Source organism: Dysidea avara, chromosome 10 (genome assembly GCF_963678975.1).
Source record: "Dysidea avara chromosome 10, odDysAvar1.4, whole genome shotgun sequence".
In the NCBI taxonomy this organism is placed as follows: Eukaryota; Metazoa; Porifera; class Demospongiae; order Dictyoceratida; family Dysideidae; genus Dysidea; species Dysidea avara.
The window spans coordinates 1200824-1218342 of record NC_089281.1 but is presented as its reverse complement, the minus strand read 5'-3'; the positions used below and the strand labels follow the sequence as shown (position 1 = coordinate 1218342).

General features: G+C 39.6%; 1 protein-coding gene across 1 annotated transcript; it reads right to left on the bottom strand.

Moving 5' to 3' along the window:
* Positions 1-87: 87 nt before the first annotated feature.
* Positions 88-17075, bottom strand: LOC136268554 (uncharacterized). Its single transcript, XM_066063933.1, has 2 exons — positions 16296-17075; positions 88-3709 (listed from the first exon to the last, which is right to left on the bottom strand). The coding sequence occupies exons 1-2, from the start codon at positions 16668-16670 to the stop codon at positions 203-205; spliced, it is 3882 nt and encodes a 1293-aa protein (XP_065920005.1). The 5' UTR covers positions 16671-17075; the 3' UTR covers positions 88-202.
* Positions 17076-17519: the final 444 nt, after the last annotated feature.

Sequence of the window (17519 nt, the reverse complement as noted above, 5' to 3'; positions counted from 1 at the left end):
TATAGTTAGCTATACAGAACCTTCTCGTGCATCCTGGTCTGGGTATGCCCCTCCCTATAGTCAGTCACCTCTGATCTATAAGTGCATTACTAATTAATTACATGAAAGAGAAATGATACGGGTAGAAAATTATCATGGTATAGCTACGTATCATAAAAGATATACTGAAACACTACAAAATAATGTCTACAATCTATACTTTTTAAATTGTGAGTAATCTTATCGTTGTTGGTCCTCCAGTTGTGATTAATGTTAGACTTCCAAGTCTTTTAAATGGAAACAAATGTCCTGCTCTTTCTCTTATCATAAATTTTTGCAGATCATACTTGCAGTGATAGCATAATGATTTTATTTTGACTAAGACTGATATATCTTGATAGCATTTTATAAAATTATAGCATGTTACATATTGCAAACCGTTGCTGTTGTTACAATGAGATCCATTTATATCTGTTAGGGCTTGATGATCAAAAACAAAGTTCCGTTTCTTCATTTTGTCATGACATGGTATACATAAAGACCTTTTTTTTTGTTCAACTGATTTCTTTGGATTTCTTTCAATATAACGTGAACATCTTTCTTTATACTGGGTGTAAGAGCAGTCTTGAATGCGTTTTAATACTTGTAGTAGGTCATGTGTGTAATGCCCAAAATTAATCAAGTTATGTCCATAATGATTATCAGTGTAGAACAAAGTTCCTGTTTTGTTATTTAATCCACCTGGATTATTTAATGCACAGAACACAAATCTACAACCTAACATCCTTACCCAATTGGCTCTATGTTCTCTAGCTTTCGAATCAATATCATTACTTCCAATACCCTCATTCTTGAATAATCGTATAAGTGCATCATTAATGAAATCAGTATTCATAAAAACTCTCATTTCATACATGGTGTATTCATTGTCAGGAAAATGTTGTTGAGGAAAACATTTCATAGTACCTCTATACCGGTTAGTTCTATTAATGAATTCCATAATGCCATAACATTGTCTCACTGTAACAGAGGGTTTCAAAAATTCATTCAAAGTTGCCATAGCAAGTTGAAAATCAAGCTGTCTGTACTTATATGCTCGACCTACACGCAGTGCACTTATAATTTCCCACTGTGTACTACGTCCATTCCACATGTCAGCACAGTCATTCATATCTCTACAGTTATCAAACAACTCCTCCCAAAGAAGTTCTCCCTTATTAGGATATGGTCCATTGGGGGTAGGCAAGATATTAGTTCTAATTACACATTTTGTACCACTGATATATCCATCACTAGTTATCCTGTACATGTCATCACCGGACTCATACCACACTGATCCAGGAACAATAATATTAGGACCAAAGAACCGTGTATAAGCAATAATCCCACAACGATCTTTACCAGGTTCCACAAACCTCACAAAGTTGTGTTCACAAAGTAGAGCATAGCATGCACAACATAACTTATATTTGTGTATATCTGCACCATGTTTCAATTTGTCATCATCCATTTTATTACACTCACCCATCATTTCCATCAGGTGGAAAGTGGCCCATTCTCTGATGACAGTTAAAGTGTTCTTGCCCCAGTAACCACATAACATTGCAAGAAGAAATTGCAAGTGATCTACCTCCTTCCATGATGATGGATTACCGGTTTTGATAAGATCCAGTGGCTTATTGTACAACTTCAACAACCTAAGCTCTAAGATTAATGGAACAAGCTCATGTATTCGATGTTTTCTGATTTCTGATATACAGTTTTTATCCAATTCTTCAACATCAACTGATTTCATTGAAATGTTAATGGGACACATATTAGAATCCACAACTATTCGGTGATACATTGCCAATTGCAAGGTAGACAAGGGAATTTTTCCATCTATAGCTTCACAAAAGATTTCAGTAAGGTTTTGCTCATTGCAGTCACTTATAAACACAGTTGGGTCATTTTTAAGACTGAGCTTTGCACATGCAAAGGCTTGTATAGCTGCAAGTCTTCTCTTTTCATCAGTTTCTCCTTTTACAGACTTGGTTAGTTCACACTGCAAGTACAGGTAGTTCCGCAGTCCAATTACTAAGCTGGTTTCACAAAGTTCTTCAATATACACTCTTCGTTGATAAAACCCAACAAGACACTTTGATGTTAACAAGTGTGACATCTTGTAAATAGGACCATATCTTTTGTTTCCTCCACAACAACTTATAAACGCAATGACAGTAGGGTCTAGTTTAGTAGTAAGAGCTACCAGTAGTTCTTCTGTTTCAAATGGACCACAACTGAACACACCAGAGTGTCCGAGAATCACTATTACATCAGCAGAAGTTGTGGGACCAGTATCTGGTAGTTGTTCGACTTCTTGAACACTTGCAGGGTCACTTGAAGTTTCTGATTTAGTTAGAGTAGTAAGTTGAGATAGTTCAGCATGGAGTTCCTCCACAGAGTCTTCTGGCAGCTTTATAGTAAATTTTCTCTGATATTCTTCAGTAAGTTGTAACAACTTGGTAGAAAATTCATTCTGACAATCTTTAGAAAGTTTATGTAGGTTGGCAATAAGTTCTTTTTGACTTATTTCAGAAAGTTGTTGTAGTTCAGCAGAAATTTTCTTTTGATCCTCTTCAGAAAGTTGATGTGGCTTAGCAGCAGAAAATTTCTTTTGAGCAGGTTGAAGTTTTTCCTGATATTGTTCAGATAATTGATTTAGCTTATCGGAAAGTTCCTTCTGACACTTCCCAGAAAAATGATTTAGCTTGGCAGAAATGTCCTTCTGACACTCTTCAAGAGAAAGTTGATGTAGCTCAGTAGATACTTCCATTTTATAATGTTGTTGTAGCTTAGTGAGTTTCTTCTGGAATTCTTCAGAAAGTTGACATAGCATGGCAGAAACTTCCATCTGATATTCTCCTGAAAGTTGGGATAGCTTTACAGGTAGTTCATCTTCAAACTCTACAGCATCACTTAATTCAGGAAGTGATCGTGGCATTAATTTTACAAGGTCACTAAATGGTCTAATGCCAATGATGTCAGTAGTCATGTTAGAAACTCGACAAGGTACCTTGGAACACTGAGTATAGTGTTGATAAGCTGCTAAAACTGAGGTAGAATTATTCTGCAAAAAATATTGGTCTAGAGTATGTGGACACATCTGTATTGTGTAGTCACTTTCCAAGAATTGTTTTATGTCTTCAGCTTCTTTTATCAGTGAATCATCCAACACATAAATTGTGACCATATCACCCTGAGGGTCCTCTTTTGCAAGTTGTTCAAACTCTTCATAATTCTTACGCAGGTTGAAGTACTGGTGGGTAACAATATGAGCTTTAACAGGATCTTTTCTGTAAATTCTGCGTACTGCCCGGCCCACAAAGTGAGAAAACAGTACTTGTGATGCTGGATTGATTTTACATATTACTCCCAATACACTAACAAACTTGTGATCAAAACCCTCTAAAAGCCTACGAACAATGACAAGAACTCGAATCTTTTTATGTATAAAGTCTTGATAGATTCTTTTAGGAGTGCCAGAAACAAATACTTTACACTTTTCATCTTTATGGTACTTATTATATATACCACAAAATTTATCTGCCTCTGTTTTGTTTGGTGCAAGGACCATTCCTTGATGCCTCACCTCCTCAGTCTGATGCCTCACCTCCTCAGTCTGATGCCTTGCACGTCTCTCCTCATTATCATGTTCATCAAGGTATCTTTCCATTTTATCAGCAATGAGCTATGTATACAAACACAAAGTCTACATCAATTATAATATCTACAAGGTCTAATTAGGGTCATAGCCATAAAACAAAGGAAGAGGTCACATATACCTGAAGATAATTATTACTGAAAAGCAAAGTGCCATTACGCTTCACTTTCAGCTATGTTCAGCCCGTTAAAAAACGTTACAAACAATGAAAATTACATGAAGGACCTCTGCAATCAATCCATACACAACAGAAAACTCGGGAAGCCATCACGCTGCACTACTGCGAATTGACACCTTTTGCTGTCAGTAAAGATAAATGGGATTCAAAGGAAGACAAAGGTAAGTCTATGAAGCATGTACTGTGGTATGTCAAAAGGCACCAGTCAGGCTGAAGTGACATCTAATAGTGCAGGCCCGTAGCCTTAGTGGTTGTTGATTCAGTTATGCTTGTCTGGTGGCATCAGGCAGGCAAGCAGTTAGTTAGTCAGTCAGTAGAAAATTTTGCTAATTTAAACTCCATACCAACTTATTGGAAGAATTTTTGGCCGCTCTGTTGGGCTTGCTTATACCCAAACAATACTGCCAAGGTACCATGAAAAGGTATTGTGAGGCTAGTTTTGGGGTGATATTTTTGGCCAGAAAAGCCCAAACCTTCTAATATCAAGAGTTAATAATAGTGGAAGGGAGAGTGTCCAACACAGCATAGGGTCTCTAAAAAATGAGCCAGATTAATTCAAATGGATTCTCTCTGCAATACTCTGTAAAAGCACTCGAGATTTGGGGTGAAATTAATAAATTGCAATTTGATGCATACAACTTCACCAGACTTGTCATGTACATTTTCTATAATGAAATAATGACCCTTCACTGCATTACGCTGAGATCGCTGTATTACCCTCTTCAAGATTTTGCATAATTTATTTTATTGGTGTTTTAAACTCTGGCTTTGTTACCAGCCAAATCAGTGGGGTGCACTGGGGTTCACCATGCCGTTATATTTAGAAATACATAAACTTTCAAATGCACTATAGTTTTAATAAAATTGTTTTGAAATGAAGATTTTCCAATAAAAATGTACAGCTCACGTGAATGCGTCCAACCTCCTCTGGTATAATTTGTAGTATTCTCTATAGGTGAACATTGTTTCAATCGTCACATTTCTTTGATCTGTTGGTACAGAATCATTATAATTTCCTTGTTATACCAGTGTGAACATTTCGCATGTCTGATAGAATCCCTTGAATTACTCAGGCTCATGTTTAGAGACCCTATACTGTGTTGGACACTCTCCTCCACTCTTGCTAACATACAGTACTACTGTACTGTATGATAACATTAAATAATTAATATGAATAATCATTAGTACATTAATTTATGCTTACATGCATAACAAAAACATTATATCAGTGCAAATGACACAACACTACATGTGTATGGCAGCATAACATACAAGTATAATGGGTAACTCATGCATGTTTTATCAGCTGCCAGTGTTAAAGCATTGACGTGAGTACTATATGGATAATAAAACACAAGGCAAAGCTGGGTGCTTTATATTTGCTTAGCATAAGTAAAGCAATGCTTATGTGTAACACTGTAACTACTGTATCTGTTGCATCAGGAGCTCATGCAAGTCACACCTCAAGGCCGGCTCTGGAGGGGGGGCCGAGTAGGCCATGGCCCACCCAACATTTTCCCAACTATACAGTTATCTTGACTAGTATGTTGTAGATCAACACAGACTAACAGTACGAGAATCCATACAATTACGCATGCAAGTCTGCTGCTTTTTTTAGTAAACCTTACACTCGAACTTACCAAAACTTCTTGTAAACTATACTAAGCACCAGTTGTAAACTATACTGCATGAAGTAGGTTAGAGGACTTAGATACTGTGTTACAAGTCTACCAGTCTCTCAAACACGGAGTATTATGGAAAAGTCTTGGCAGAGCATGCATCAAAATATCTCTGTGGGTGCCTTATTGTCTATGTGATGCAATTTAGGTCACACCACTATTACAGTAGCTAACAGTACTGTGGTTATTATTCATCTAACAACTGGCCAGTATGCATAGATTGAATGCTTATACATGCAGCTGTTAATGAACAAATTCAGTGTAGTTATTGATTGTAATATTGGATAACTATATATGCCCAACTGACATTAGGCTAAATATGCTTCTAGATGGCATTTCCGAGGTGATAATTTTAAAAATTTTCCTGGGAGGCATGCCTCCAGACCCCCCTAGCAGGAGCATGCTATGCATGCTGAGTGTGCTTCACACAACATAGATGGCCCACCCAACCCAATTTGGCCAGAGCTGGCCCTGTACCTCCAGTACTTATAAGCTCCTGGTTATATATAATATTTGCGCATATGTGTGTGGGTTTGAGTGGTCATTAATCAGAGTAATGCCATAAGGTCACCTTTAACGTTACATTGGAGGTCCAACAAGATAGCAACAAGGATCGAGGCTGAAGAATGGCCAGTGAAGGTTTCCCCAATGCTACCAGTGTGCAGGGAAGGTCACCCCTTGACCAACATTGACTAAGAAGATGAGGACTTATGGATGAAAGGAATAGTTCACTTGCTTAATTCTAAGAAAATTGTCGTGGAGCAACTAAGAAGGCTAGTGAGAACACTTTTGAAATATCTTCAGATGGGTCTTTGGACACTTTGAGACAACTTATTGACGTAAAACTAACATGACTAGATCGCAAGCCTTGAAACACACAGGTAGTTGTTCCTGTGAAGTTGAGAAGCTGTGTGGCTGTGGTATTATTTGTGAGCACATGAGTCAATTTGACACACATTGCTTATGAGACTTCACATGAGACATGCACACCCACACATGAATTGATTAATGAACCCACTGATGTTGAAGTGCCAAGCACAGCATTACAGGGGACATGCCTTGAAATCAAATGCTTTTGAACAGCAATGAATGAGCATGATGTGATGTTGACTGGATTGTGTGCCAAGCTTGAGTATGTTGATATTTTTCAACTTTAGACTTAGCAGCCGGATACTGGCAGGTACAGATGCACCCAGACTCCAGATAGAAGACTACATTTGTGACTCAACAGGGATTTATGAGTTCACCGTAATGCCCTTTGGCCTCAAAAACGCTCCTAATGTTTGATGAATAAAGTTCTCATGGGACTTAATCCAGAAAGTGGATGTCATTTCATGAATGGATTCGCTAAACTAGAATAGCACAGCCTCTCCATCAGCTCACTCAAAAAGATGTACACTTTAACTGGTCATCAGAATGCCAACAGTCATTCCAACATCTCAAGGATACTTTAATCAATTCACCCATACTTGCTTACCCAGACCTCTCAAAAAGTTTCACACTAGAAACTGATGTGTAGATTACGAGCCTTGGTATACAGTACTATCTCAAGCACAAGAGGACAATCAGTTGCATCCAGTTGTATATGCTAGTAGGTCCTTGTCAGCACTTGAGAAGACATATGCCATCACAGAACTGGAACCTTGGCAGTTGTTTGGGCCATTAGCCACTTTCATGTGTACCTGTATGGTCACGATGTTACAGTCTACACAGATCACTCTTCTGCTGTAAAAGCAGTTTTAGAAACACCTAGTCCAAGCGTAAAACATGCCCGTTGGTGGAGCAAAGTATATGCAAGTAGGGTCTGGTCCATGCAAATCATATAAGGTCATGAAAAAGAGAATTTCAGTGTGGATGCATTGTCACGCAATCCTCAAGGTGAACTACCCTCATCCTCCCTGCATTGTGATGTACAAGTGACAATGGTGGACAACAACACCTCTCTTCGATGGATTCGGAGATCTCTCAGTTGCTTCAACAAGAAGGTTATGGGTGCCAAAAAGTTGCAGACAGAGATCTTGGCACAGCACAGCAACAGGATCCAAAACTTCAGAAAATCATCCAATTTTTATGCAATGACATTTTACCACGTGACCACATTAGGGCAAAGAAAATCACTGAATTAACAAGAACAGTCATTTGCCATAATTGATGGAGTGTTATATTTTATTGACCAGAAAAAAACCACTGTTGTAGGTGTGTTGTTCCTAAACAGTTATGAAGCCGACTGATAGAGGATAACCACAGTGGCCCCATGGCTGGGCACTTTTCTGGTGAGAAGCTCTAGAAGTCCTTAGTGAGACATTGGTGGTGGTCAGGTATGTACAGTGATGTCACAAAGCACTGTGCTTCTTGTCCACAGTGTGCAATAATCAATGGAAGCAAATGTATTTAAAACCTCCTCTTTCCCCTATCCCAGTCCAATGTCCATATCAAATTGTTGGGGTAGATGTATTGGACCTGCTCGTCACTGATTCAGGGAACCATCATGTGGCAGTCTTCCAAGGCTATATAACTAAGCGGCCCTTAGTATTTCCTGTACCAGACCAGAAAGCAGTTAGACTATATTATCAAGTTGCTGACAGAAGAGGTCATCCACATTTTGGTGTTCCAGAAGCCCTCCTCCCAGATAGAGGTACCAACTTGATGTCCACCTTAATGCTCAATGTTTGAGTTGGGAATTTGTAAATTAAGCATCACAACCTACCATCCAGAGTGTGATGAGATGGTAAAATGTTTCAAATGGAGTTTAAAAACAGCTCTACAGAAACATGCTTCCACCTATGGATCTCAATGGGAGCCTGTATTCCGCGGAATAGCGGAATAACGGAATAGCAGAATAACGGAATAAGCGAAAATCACATTCTAAATATTTTGTTATTGTTAATAGCCTCTATAACGTTTTAATATACATTCCTCACCTCGTAGAGAACACAATCACGATGGCACCGATCCTCGGGGCGATCTTTAAATAGGATATGTACAAAGATATTCACTCTAGAACATTTTAACTAAGCTAAACTACTATTAAATACACTTCACTACATAATCGCTAGAAAACTAGAAGTTCTTTGTGCTATACTTGCTCATACCAGCTGTCACACACGAGCAGCTAGCTAGCTAGCTAACTGGCCGAATAGTTTAGGACAAAACAATCCACCCCCTAGGTAGCTACCCTGCATGCATGGAATATATAACTCTGTTACCATTTCCTAAAGTGTTTCAAATAAATTCGGAGGATGATACTGCTTTCAGCTCCCAACATCAGAGCTCCAACCTCGGCTCTAACACTTCGTATATAGCTCTAATAAATTCGGGCAGTTACTCGTGTGTGACAGCTGGTATGAGCAAGTATAGCACAAAGAACTTCTAGTTTTGTAGCGATTGTGTAGTGAAGTGTATTTGATGGTAGATTAGCTTAGTTAGATTGTTCTAGAGTGAATATCTTTGTACATATCCTATTTAAAGATCGCCCCGAGGATCAGTGCCATCGTGATTGTGCTCTCTACGAGGTGAGAAATGTATATTAAAACGCTCTTACCTCCGTGGTGGGTAAATTGTTCCACAAGATCATTAGTCAGCGACTGGAGCATTATCTTATTACTAACAATGTTATTGATACATCTGTACAAAAGGGCTTTATCTCCAGGTTTCCTGGAATTTTTGAACACATTTATTCTGTTTCTAACATCATAGAAAAGGCTATCTCCTCTAAATCACCGTTGATGATGACATTTATTGACCTTCAGAATGCTTTTGGGTCTGTCCCTCACCAGTACATATTTGACATGTTGGAAGGAGTTCAGGTCCCAGCTCCATATGTTTCATACATTAAATCTGTTTACTCACATTTGTCTGCTACTATTCAATGCCATCAGTGGACGACTCCACCAATTTCTATTCGCCGTGGAGTGTTTCAAGGAGACACTATGTCTCCCATAATATTTATTCTCACGTTTAGGCCCCTATTTGGTGATTATTAGTTTCTCATCCACCGCCCGCATCCTTCTTAAGCTACCGCATGGTAAGCCATTATTTACTCTGCGCATGCTCAGAAGAACACGTGATACCAAACTGTTATAATTTTTGTTGATGAACGCTACAATGCGCTATATATCACCAGGAGAACTGTTGTTTTCCTTAGCAAATTGCTGCAGTGCCAGTTGCAATCGTGCTCTATCGACTTCGTCAAAGCAGGCTTTCAACTGACTGTCGAAAACAGTTGGCGATCACGAAAAGTAGAATCAGCTGGTGAAGGAAATGTTTGTAGTAAGAAAGAAAGACAATTTGGACAAGGTCTGTACATCAGTGTGTTAATATTATAAAATAATGGCATAATGGTAATACCCTCCCGCCCGCATCATAATAATTAGAAAGGCTGGATGAGAAACTAATAATCACCGAATAGGGGCCTTAATCCTCTACTGAAGTTAGCAGAAGATTTGAACAAAGGCCATGGTTTCCTTTTTCAGTTGTCGATCCCTAACTCTTCCGACCTCCCTCCAGTTGGAGCATATGTTTACATTAAATGGTTGGAACCAGGTGATGAACTCCCGGGGTGGTACAAGGCACAAGTTAGTGAATACAACCTGGATGGTTCATGTAAAGTAGTCTATGATGATACTTCTTCAGTGATTGTTTCTGAAATTGTCTTGCTTGAAGAAGTTGAATGGCTACCCTGTAACAAGCGTTCAGCTCGGTTTGTTTCACTGTCAACAGGACCTAAACAGTTGAAGCCTCGATGGAAATCAGAGCTTAAGATCGCTACATCTTCAGAACATTCTACCAAGGCATATGCCGATGATGCAACTTTAATCTCTACATCTAAAGAAGTTCACACTAAAGTGCTAACTGAAATAGACTCGAAAGCTGGTGATGTTGGCTTAAAACTGAAGCCATCTAAATGTGTTTCCTTATTGTTTGATGGCACAAAATTTTGTTCTTGTGGAATAACTCTATCTGGTGGTACTACTAAAACTATCCTAGATGGCCCGACCAAATTTTTGGGGAAGTTGATTAGAGTTTCTGCTCATGCTACCAAAAGTGCTTCTGGCAAAGCTATGTTTGCTAGGTTCTCTGACCTTATACAGAAAGTTGATAGTTTGCCATTAAGACCTGAGTACCAAGTATGGATTTATAGGAATTATGTTCTCTCAATCATCAGATTCCATCTCACTGTTGATAGTGTTGGACCATCCACTATCAATAAAATGGAAAATCTAGCTACTAAATACCTGAAACGTTGGCTCTGTTTACCTCGCAGTGCCACTCGTGTGATCTTGAACTATCCAGGTGTTTGCTGTCCTAGTGTGCGTTCAATTTCAAAGCAGTGTAAACTTAGTTTACTTGCCAACATCTCCTCCTCATCAGATCCGATGATTAAGGAGTTGGCCTTACAAGTGGATCTTTCCTCCAATTTCCTCCAGATTAACAGTTCTCATCAGGAGTTACTCAATGAAGCCAGAGCTCAACTGGGCTCTATTCCTACGGCTCGCAAGCTCTACACAGCTAGCAAACACTTTGCCATTTCTAGAGAACTGACACTATGCAAAGAGAAGCTGGACACTCTCTCTGTTCAATGTAAATTTGAATCAAATGCTGTTCTGGAAGCTGACTCTAAGCTGTGGAATCGACTCCTGTTGGGTTTTCATCCAGGCCAGCTTTCGTTTGTGCTGCGAGCTTCATCAGATACATTACCAACTCCGTTAAATTTACGTCGCTGGCATATACAAACTGGTGCAACTTGTTCACTTTGTTTGTCACCTCGTCCAACTTGTCACCATGTGCTAAATGGGTGTCCTGTGGCTTTGCAGCAAGGCAGGTTTACTTTTCGTCATGATGCTGTTTTATTATGTTTGATGTCTGAGTTGCAAGCTTGTTTGGATAATGTAGAAATATTTGCTGATTTGGATGGCAAACGTGCGTCTGACTCTCCTGCCACCATTCCCCCTGCTGTACTAGTGTGTTCTCACCGACCTGACATTGTTATATATAATGCAGAAATGAAATCTGTTGTACTTCTGGAACTTACCTGCCCATTTAATTCTCGTGCTGACCTTTCTGCTGCACGAGAACGTAAGCAGGAGAAACCAGAATATCTGCAAATTATTGCTGAGCTTGACCGCTTGGGTTTTGTTAGTCATTACCACACAGTTGAAATTGGTTGCCTTAGCTATTACCTTACGATGTAACAAAATATTTGGTCCGGGTGCATAAACGGTCCGGCCGGACCAAATATGTTCGACATAAATGGTCCGGCCGGACCATCTATGACGACATAAATGGTCCTACCCGAACATAAATGGTCCGGGTTACCAAACTAAACTGCAACGACTATTTGCCACCGTACAGTCGACAAGAATAGCTATATACACCAAATATAGGTTAGCCTCATCTCTTTGAAGCGGTGCCTTCAAAGAAATCTCGCAAAATCTCTCAGCATGCTGACATAAACTAAATCCAATAGATATCTCAGTACTGCTTAGTTAGCTCAAATAGCAGACAGAGTTGGAGTGTATAGACTGTATAACTGGTTGTTGCGGCCGTATCTTGTTGGTATAGGGAGTCTGGTAGTTAGCTTATACAGCATATCCGGCTAAGGAGCAAGATTCGATACGACGCAGTCGCGTGCCGGCGTTCAATTTACTGACTGAGGATCCGCGGCTATACTGCAGCTACAGCAGGACTATATACTAGCTCTAACGAACACGAAAGGCTCAGAGATCAAGTTTAGAGTGAATAATCTGCAACTTGAAGTGGCGCAAGTTGCTTGCTTCCAGTGATGGCTCATAATACTGATAAGGAGGATAACCATTTCGAGGACGAATTGGAAACTGACACACTAGAAGATGTTTATGTTTATGTGACAAGGAAGCAGTATAGAGAAGGCCTTACTCAAAATCAGAAGCGAATTGTAAGAAGAAAGGCAGCAAACTTTTGTGTGGTTGATGGAGAATTGGTGTTTAGAAAAAAACATAAAGGAAAGGATGAGGTGTGGCTATAGTGCACATACATGCATGTATATGTAGCCATATCATTTCTTAATTTGCATGTTCAGGTGCAACAAGTTCGATACATTAGAGAAAGAAAGGAACAGCTTAGGATTGTACAAGCTTGTCATGGAGATCAGACCTCTGGCCATCTTGGATACAGGAAGACACTGGCAAGAATTACTGAGAGGTTTATGTGGAAAGGGGTATCTAAGGATGCTAAAGAAATTGTAAGATGCACTCTGCATGAGCATGTAATACAAATGTGATGCCATATCTTGTACGGAATGTATAGGTGCAACGATGTGATATTTGCCAGCATGTGAACAGAAAGTTAGAAACTATTGCCCCTGCACTGAATCCTGTACCAGTCAAGGCTCCCTGGTATCATCTAGGCGTAGATTTTGTTGGCCCAATTGCATATCAGTCTCCAGCAGGTATGTATACAGTAAAAGCATGCAATGGCTCTGTAAAGATTAATGGTGAGATCTGTGGCAAACATATTATATTAATATAGTGACCATCACTAAAATATAATATAGCTATTGGCATTCACTTGTCACAGGTATCACCATGCACTTACTTTTCACAGTGCATGCATGAATCAGCATCAATTATTATTATTTATTCTGTAAAAATTGCACACATTTTTTGCAGGAAATCGCTATATTTTAACAGTTATTGACTACTTCACAAAGTGGGCAGAGGCCATAGCTACCCCGGACAAAAGTGCATTTCAAGTAGCTAATTCTCTATTTAAGGTATCTATATACGTAGCTTTATGTAAATGATATCTATTTATAGATCTGTGTTTTATTATAGATTTTCATGAGGATGGGAATTCCTAGAGTCATCACAACAGATCAGGGAACAGAATTTAACAACCACCTTGATAAACGAATGATGTCATTGCTCCAGATTGATCACATGCCATGTATCTTTATAGCTACAGTGCTTTAGCATTATAATCTTATTTTAATAGCAAAATTCACCTGTGGAAAATTGTAACAGAATTAGCTACGTAGCAAGATATGAGTAACTATACCTAACATAGCTACAGTTAATTATTATTAGCTGTGCCAGAATATAGCTACACTGCATGTTAATTCGAAAATATGAACTTCATACACTGTAGATAACACCTGTGGCAACTTGTATGAATCTCATACATGTAGCTATGATTTGTATGATCTTCATGCAAGTTGGCACAGGAGTCATCCACTCGAATTAACAGTGTAATTATTCTAATCACGAATTGTTCTGGAATAGAAACTACAGTATAGTACACCATAGTTGTTTATGCTAGCAAAGAGACGTTCTACTATAGGGTCGGCTATATTATGCTCAGTCCAGGTACTGGTATTGATATAGCTTTCTTGTAGCAAAGCCACGGCATCAGGCATGCGTTTGTGGACGCTTAGTTACGGTGGCAGAGGGATCCCTGGTGGCACAGTGGCGGAATACTTGAGGTAGGGAGTGCCGTTATGGCCGGCTAATGAAAGACTGGAGGCGGACCATTTATGTTCAGGCCGGACCATTTTTGCACAGACATGTATGGTCCGGGGGGACCAGTTATGCATGCACAAATGGTCCGGCCGGACCATTTATGACAGCATAAATGGTCCGGCCGGACCGTTTTTGCCCGGACCATCGGTGCGTTGACAGACAGTAACATCTATGAAAAGAGTTTCAAATCTGAGTTTTTCCAAGACGAAAGCATTGCTTGATAGAGCAGCTGCTGTGGCTATAACTTCCTCTCAGAGAATCTTTTATGCACGTAGTAATCCAACCTGGACACTTTAAGTTAAGTTTTGTAGTTAATTATTTTTGTATGTATCCTTGCCATGCCTACGCGGATCTTATCTTTGTAGTCGCATGTGTCCGAGGCTCTGTATGTAATTTTGTCATTTCATCATTATTCTGATGGTTAAAAAAAAAAAAAAAAAAAATTATAGAGGCTATAAACAATAACAAAATATTTATAATGTGATTTTCGCTTATTCCGTTATTCTGCTATTCCGTATTCCGTGGAATACATGCTCCCGATCTCTTTGAGTAATACGAATACCACCAGAGGTCACCACCGTAAACTCTTTAAATTTCGATCTCGGCTGCTAGTGAGGCATAATTTTTTCACCAACAGAGTAGTTAATTTGTGGAATTCTCTTCCAGCAGATGTTATTTCTGCACCAACCGTGGCATTGTTTAAGAAGAATCTTGATGATTTATGGAGAACAACAAGATATGGGCACTCTCAAAGGCTTGCGGCCTAGCTTGACAGTCTTGTACTGCCAAGCAATTTTAGTCCATTAATAATAATAATAATAATAATGGGATAAATACTTGAGTGGCACACTGTTTGCTTACAGAAATGTTCCACATGACTCCACAGGTAAAAAGCCTTCATACCTTCACATTCAGTATAGACTGTAGAACCCCCCACTGATGCTGCTTTATTGAAGTCTTCTTCTCTACAACCACTGGCAGGAAACACTCAGGACTATATTAAAAGAAGAGTTGTCTGTTCATCAAGAGAAATTTCAGCAAAGGCCATACAGAAAGCCCAACAACATTATAAGACGTCAAATGATCGGAAGCTGAAGCCTATCACTTATCATGTCAGTGACTGGGTTATGGTAAAATTTCCAGCAGAGGAAACAGGGCAACTCTGCAAACTATCCTGACCATGGCATGGTCCTTATCAAGTTACTGAAGTTAACAGGCCAGATGTTAGTGTATCAAAGGTATACTACCCACAAGACAGAGGAATTCAAGTGCAAGGCCAAGGCAAGGCCAAGGCAAGGCCAAGGCAAGGCCAAGGCAAGGCCAAGGCAAGGCCAAGGCAAGGCCAAGGCAAGGCCAAGGCAAGGCCAAGGCAAGGCCAAGGCAAGGCCAAGGCAAGGCCAAGGCAAGGCCAAGGCAAGGCCAAGGCAAGGCCAAGGCAAGGCCAAGGCAAGGCCAAGGCAAGGCCAATTCAAGTATAAAGCCATGCCCACCTAACATTTTTATTTGGTACGGTGGAAAGAGGAGAGAACCAAGCCGCCCTCCTAAATGGGTTGAGCATTTTCTAACTGATAACCAGCCTGCCAATGGTGAGATGATCATAGTAGGATTCCAGTGCAGCAAGGAAGTAACACTGGTCGAGATGATGTATCTAATGAAACTGCAAGAACCAGCACATACTTCAGACCATCACCAGATTCAGTTCAGGAGAAGAGGACAAGTAGCAAGTATGATCTGCATCAGAACTGTCATTGTCCTCTGAAGTGGTCTGATTGACAGGCTTGAGGGCAAGCCTTACCTGTAGAGGGAGTGATGTAACACTGTACTTAGCAGACTGTAATCGTATTTATGAAATTACTTGTGCACGTGTGTGTGAGCTATTAAACATGAAATAGAATTGTTACTAGTACCATGCTGCGAGGTGTCATGATTACATGCATATGGAAAATATACAAGTATAGTCAATAACAAGTACTTGTGACCCGATAACTACTACTGGTGGTCGATAATACCTACTTTCAGTTGTGTTAAAAGTGAATTGGTCTACAAAAGTGGGACAACTATACTTATAGCTAAAGGATACTGCTTACAAAATATGTGACAATTTCATCCCTTGAAAATTTCTAGTCATAGCTAGCTACATGCAGTAATCTATCAACCAAACAATTAATCATTCGATCATTCCATTAATCAACTTCTCTGAATTATTTTACATAATGGTAGCTTAAAGCTATGGCAGGCCTATATAAGTTGCATGCGCTTACCTTATAAATATCTTTCTCATCATATGCTTCGTCATCTGTATGAAGAGGGATTTCATCAAATTCAACGTCTCTAATTATTCCATCTTTGATAGCTTTTTGGCGTTCAAGAGAATAACATAGCTTGACATGTGCCGGTTCGTCATGTGGTGTGGATGTTAAGAAGAGACACCTGCTTTTTTGAAAATGATTAACGAATATTCTCCATCTTTCCTTTGGGTAATGATGAGCTTCATCTACTATCACTAGATCATACTTGCTTGCATCAATTTCACCAACTACAACATTAGCACACCCACCCACTTTATGAATATTGGTGATTACGACATGTGATTGTAAAGTTTCAGCGTCACGTAGTTGAGTTGATCTTGAAATCATTGTTATTGATGGTAGAAAATCATCTACTTTTTCCTTTGTTGTGATTCCACAGTCCAGCAGGAAGGTTTTGTAATGATCGTGGACTTGTTGTGAGACAATGGGGTCGGGTGTTATTACTAGAACACGAGAAGCACACAGAACGTAACTGGCCAGCACTGCCACACCAGTTTTACCACATCCAGAAGGTAATACTACTAGTGCCGGGTCGACTAGTGTATTGGGGGAGTTATGTTCAAAATAATTTTGTAACTTTAACGCAGCGTCGACTTGGTGAGGCCAAGGTGGTTCAGCCTTGGGTTTGGCGGCATCATGTGATGGGGCATATCCATGCCCCACAGTTTGAAGAAAGTCCAAAATTATCTGGCTTTTATTTTGGAACGGCGTTTTCCTAGACTCCTTTTTTTTTTTTTTTTTTTTTTATTTTTATTTTTTTTACTAGCCTGCATTGACATTGCCATGATCAATATGGTCCAGGTGGCACAAATTACAGTAGCTGGCTACCTCTTGATTGTTGCGAGGGATATTGAGTGGTTACATAGCTAGCGGCTATCCTAGCTGACCCAACTTCAAATACTATTTATAATAATGATGGTTCTCCATTCAGAGACCTTTGTGAAAACTGACTGACTACGTAGCTAGCAGCACCGTTTATATGTGCATTGCACGCTGCACACTGACAGCTGCATGCATGTAGCCTGGCGCGCCGCCCTTCAATTCTAATCGAAGGGGCGGCCGCACCAGATTGCTATAATATGCATGCGTGTCCGGCACTGATACCGATTTTGAACCTAAATTAATTATTACTGACAAAAAAAAGACAAAAGATGAATATAAAATTAATGTCCACAG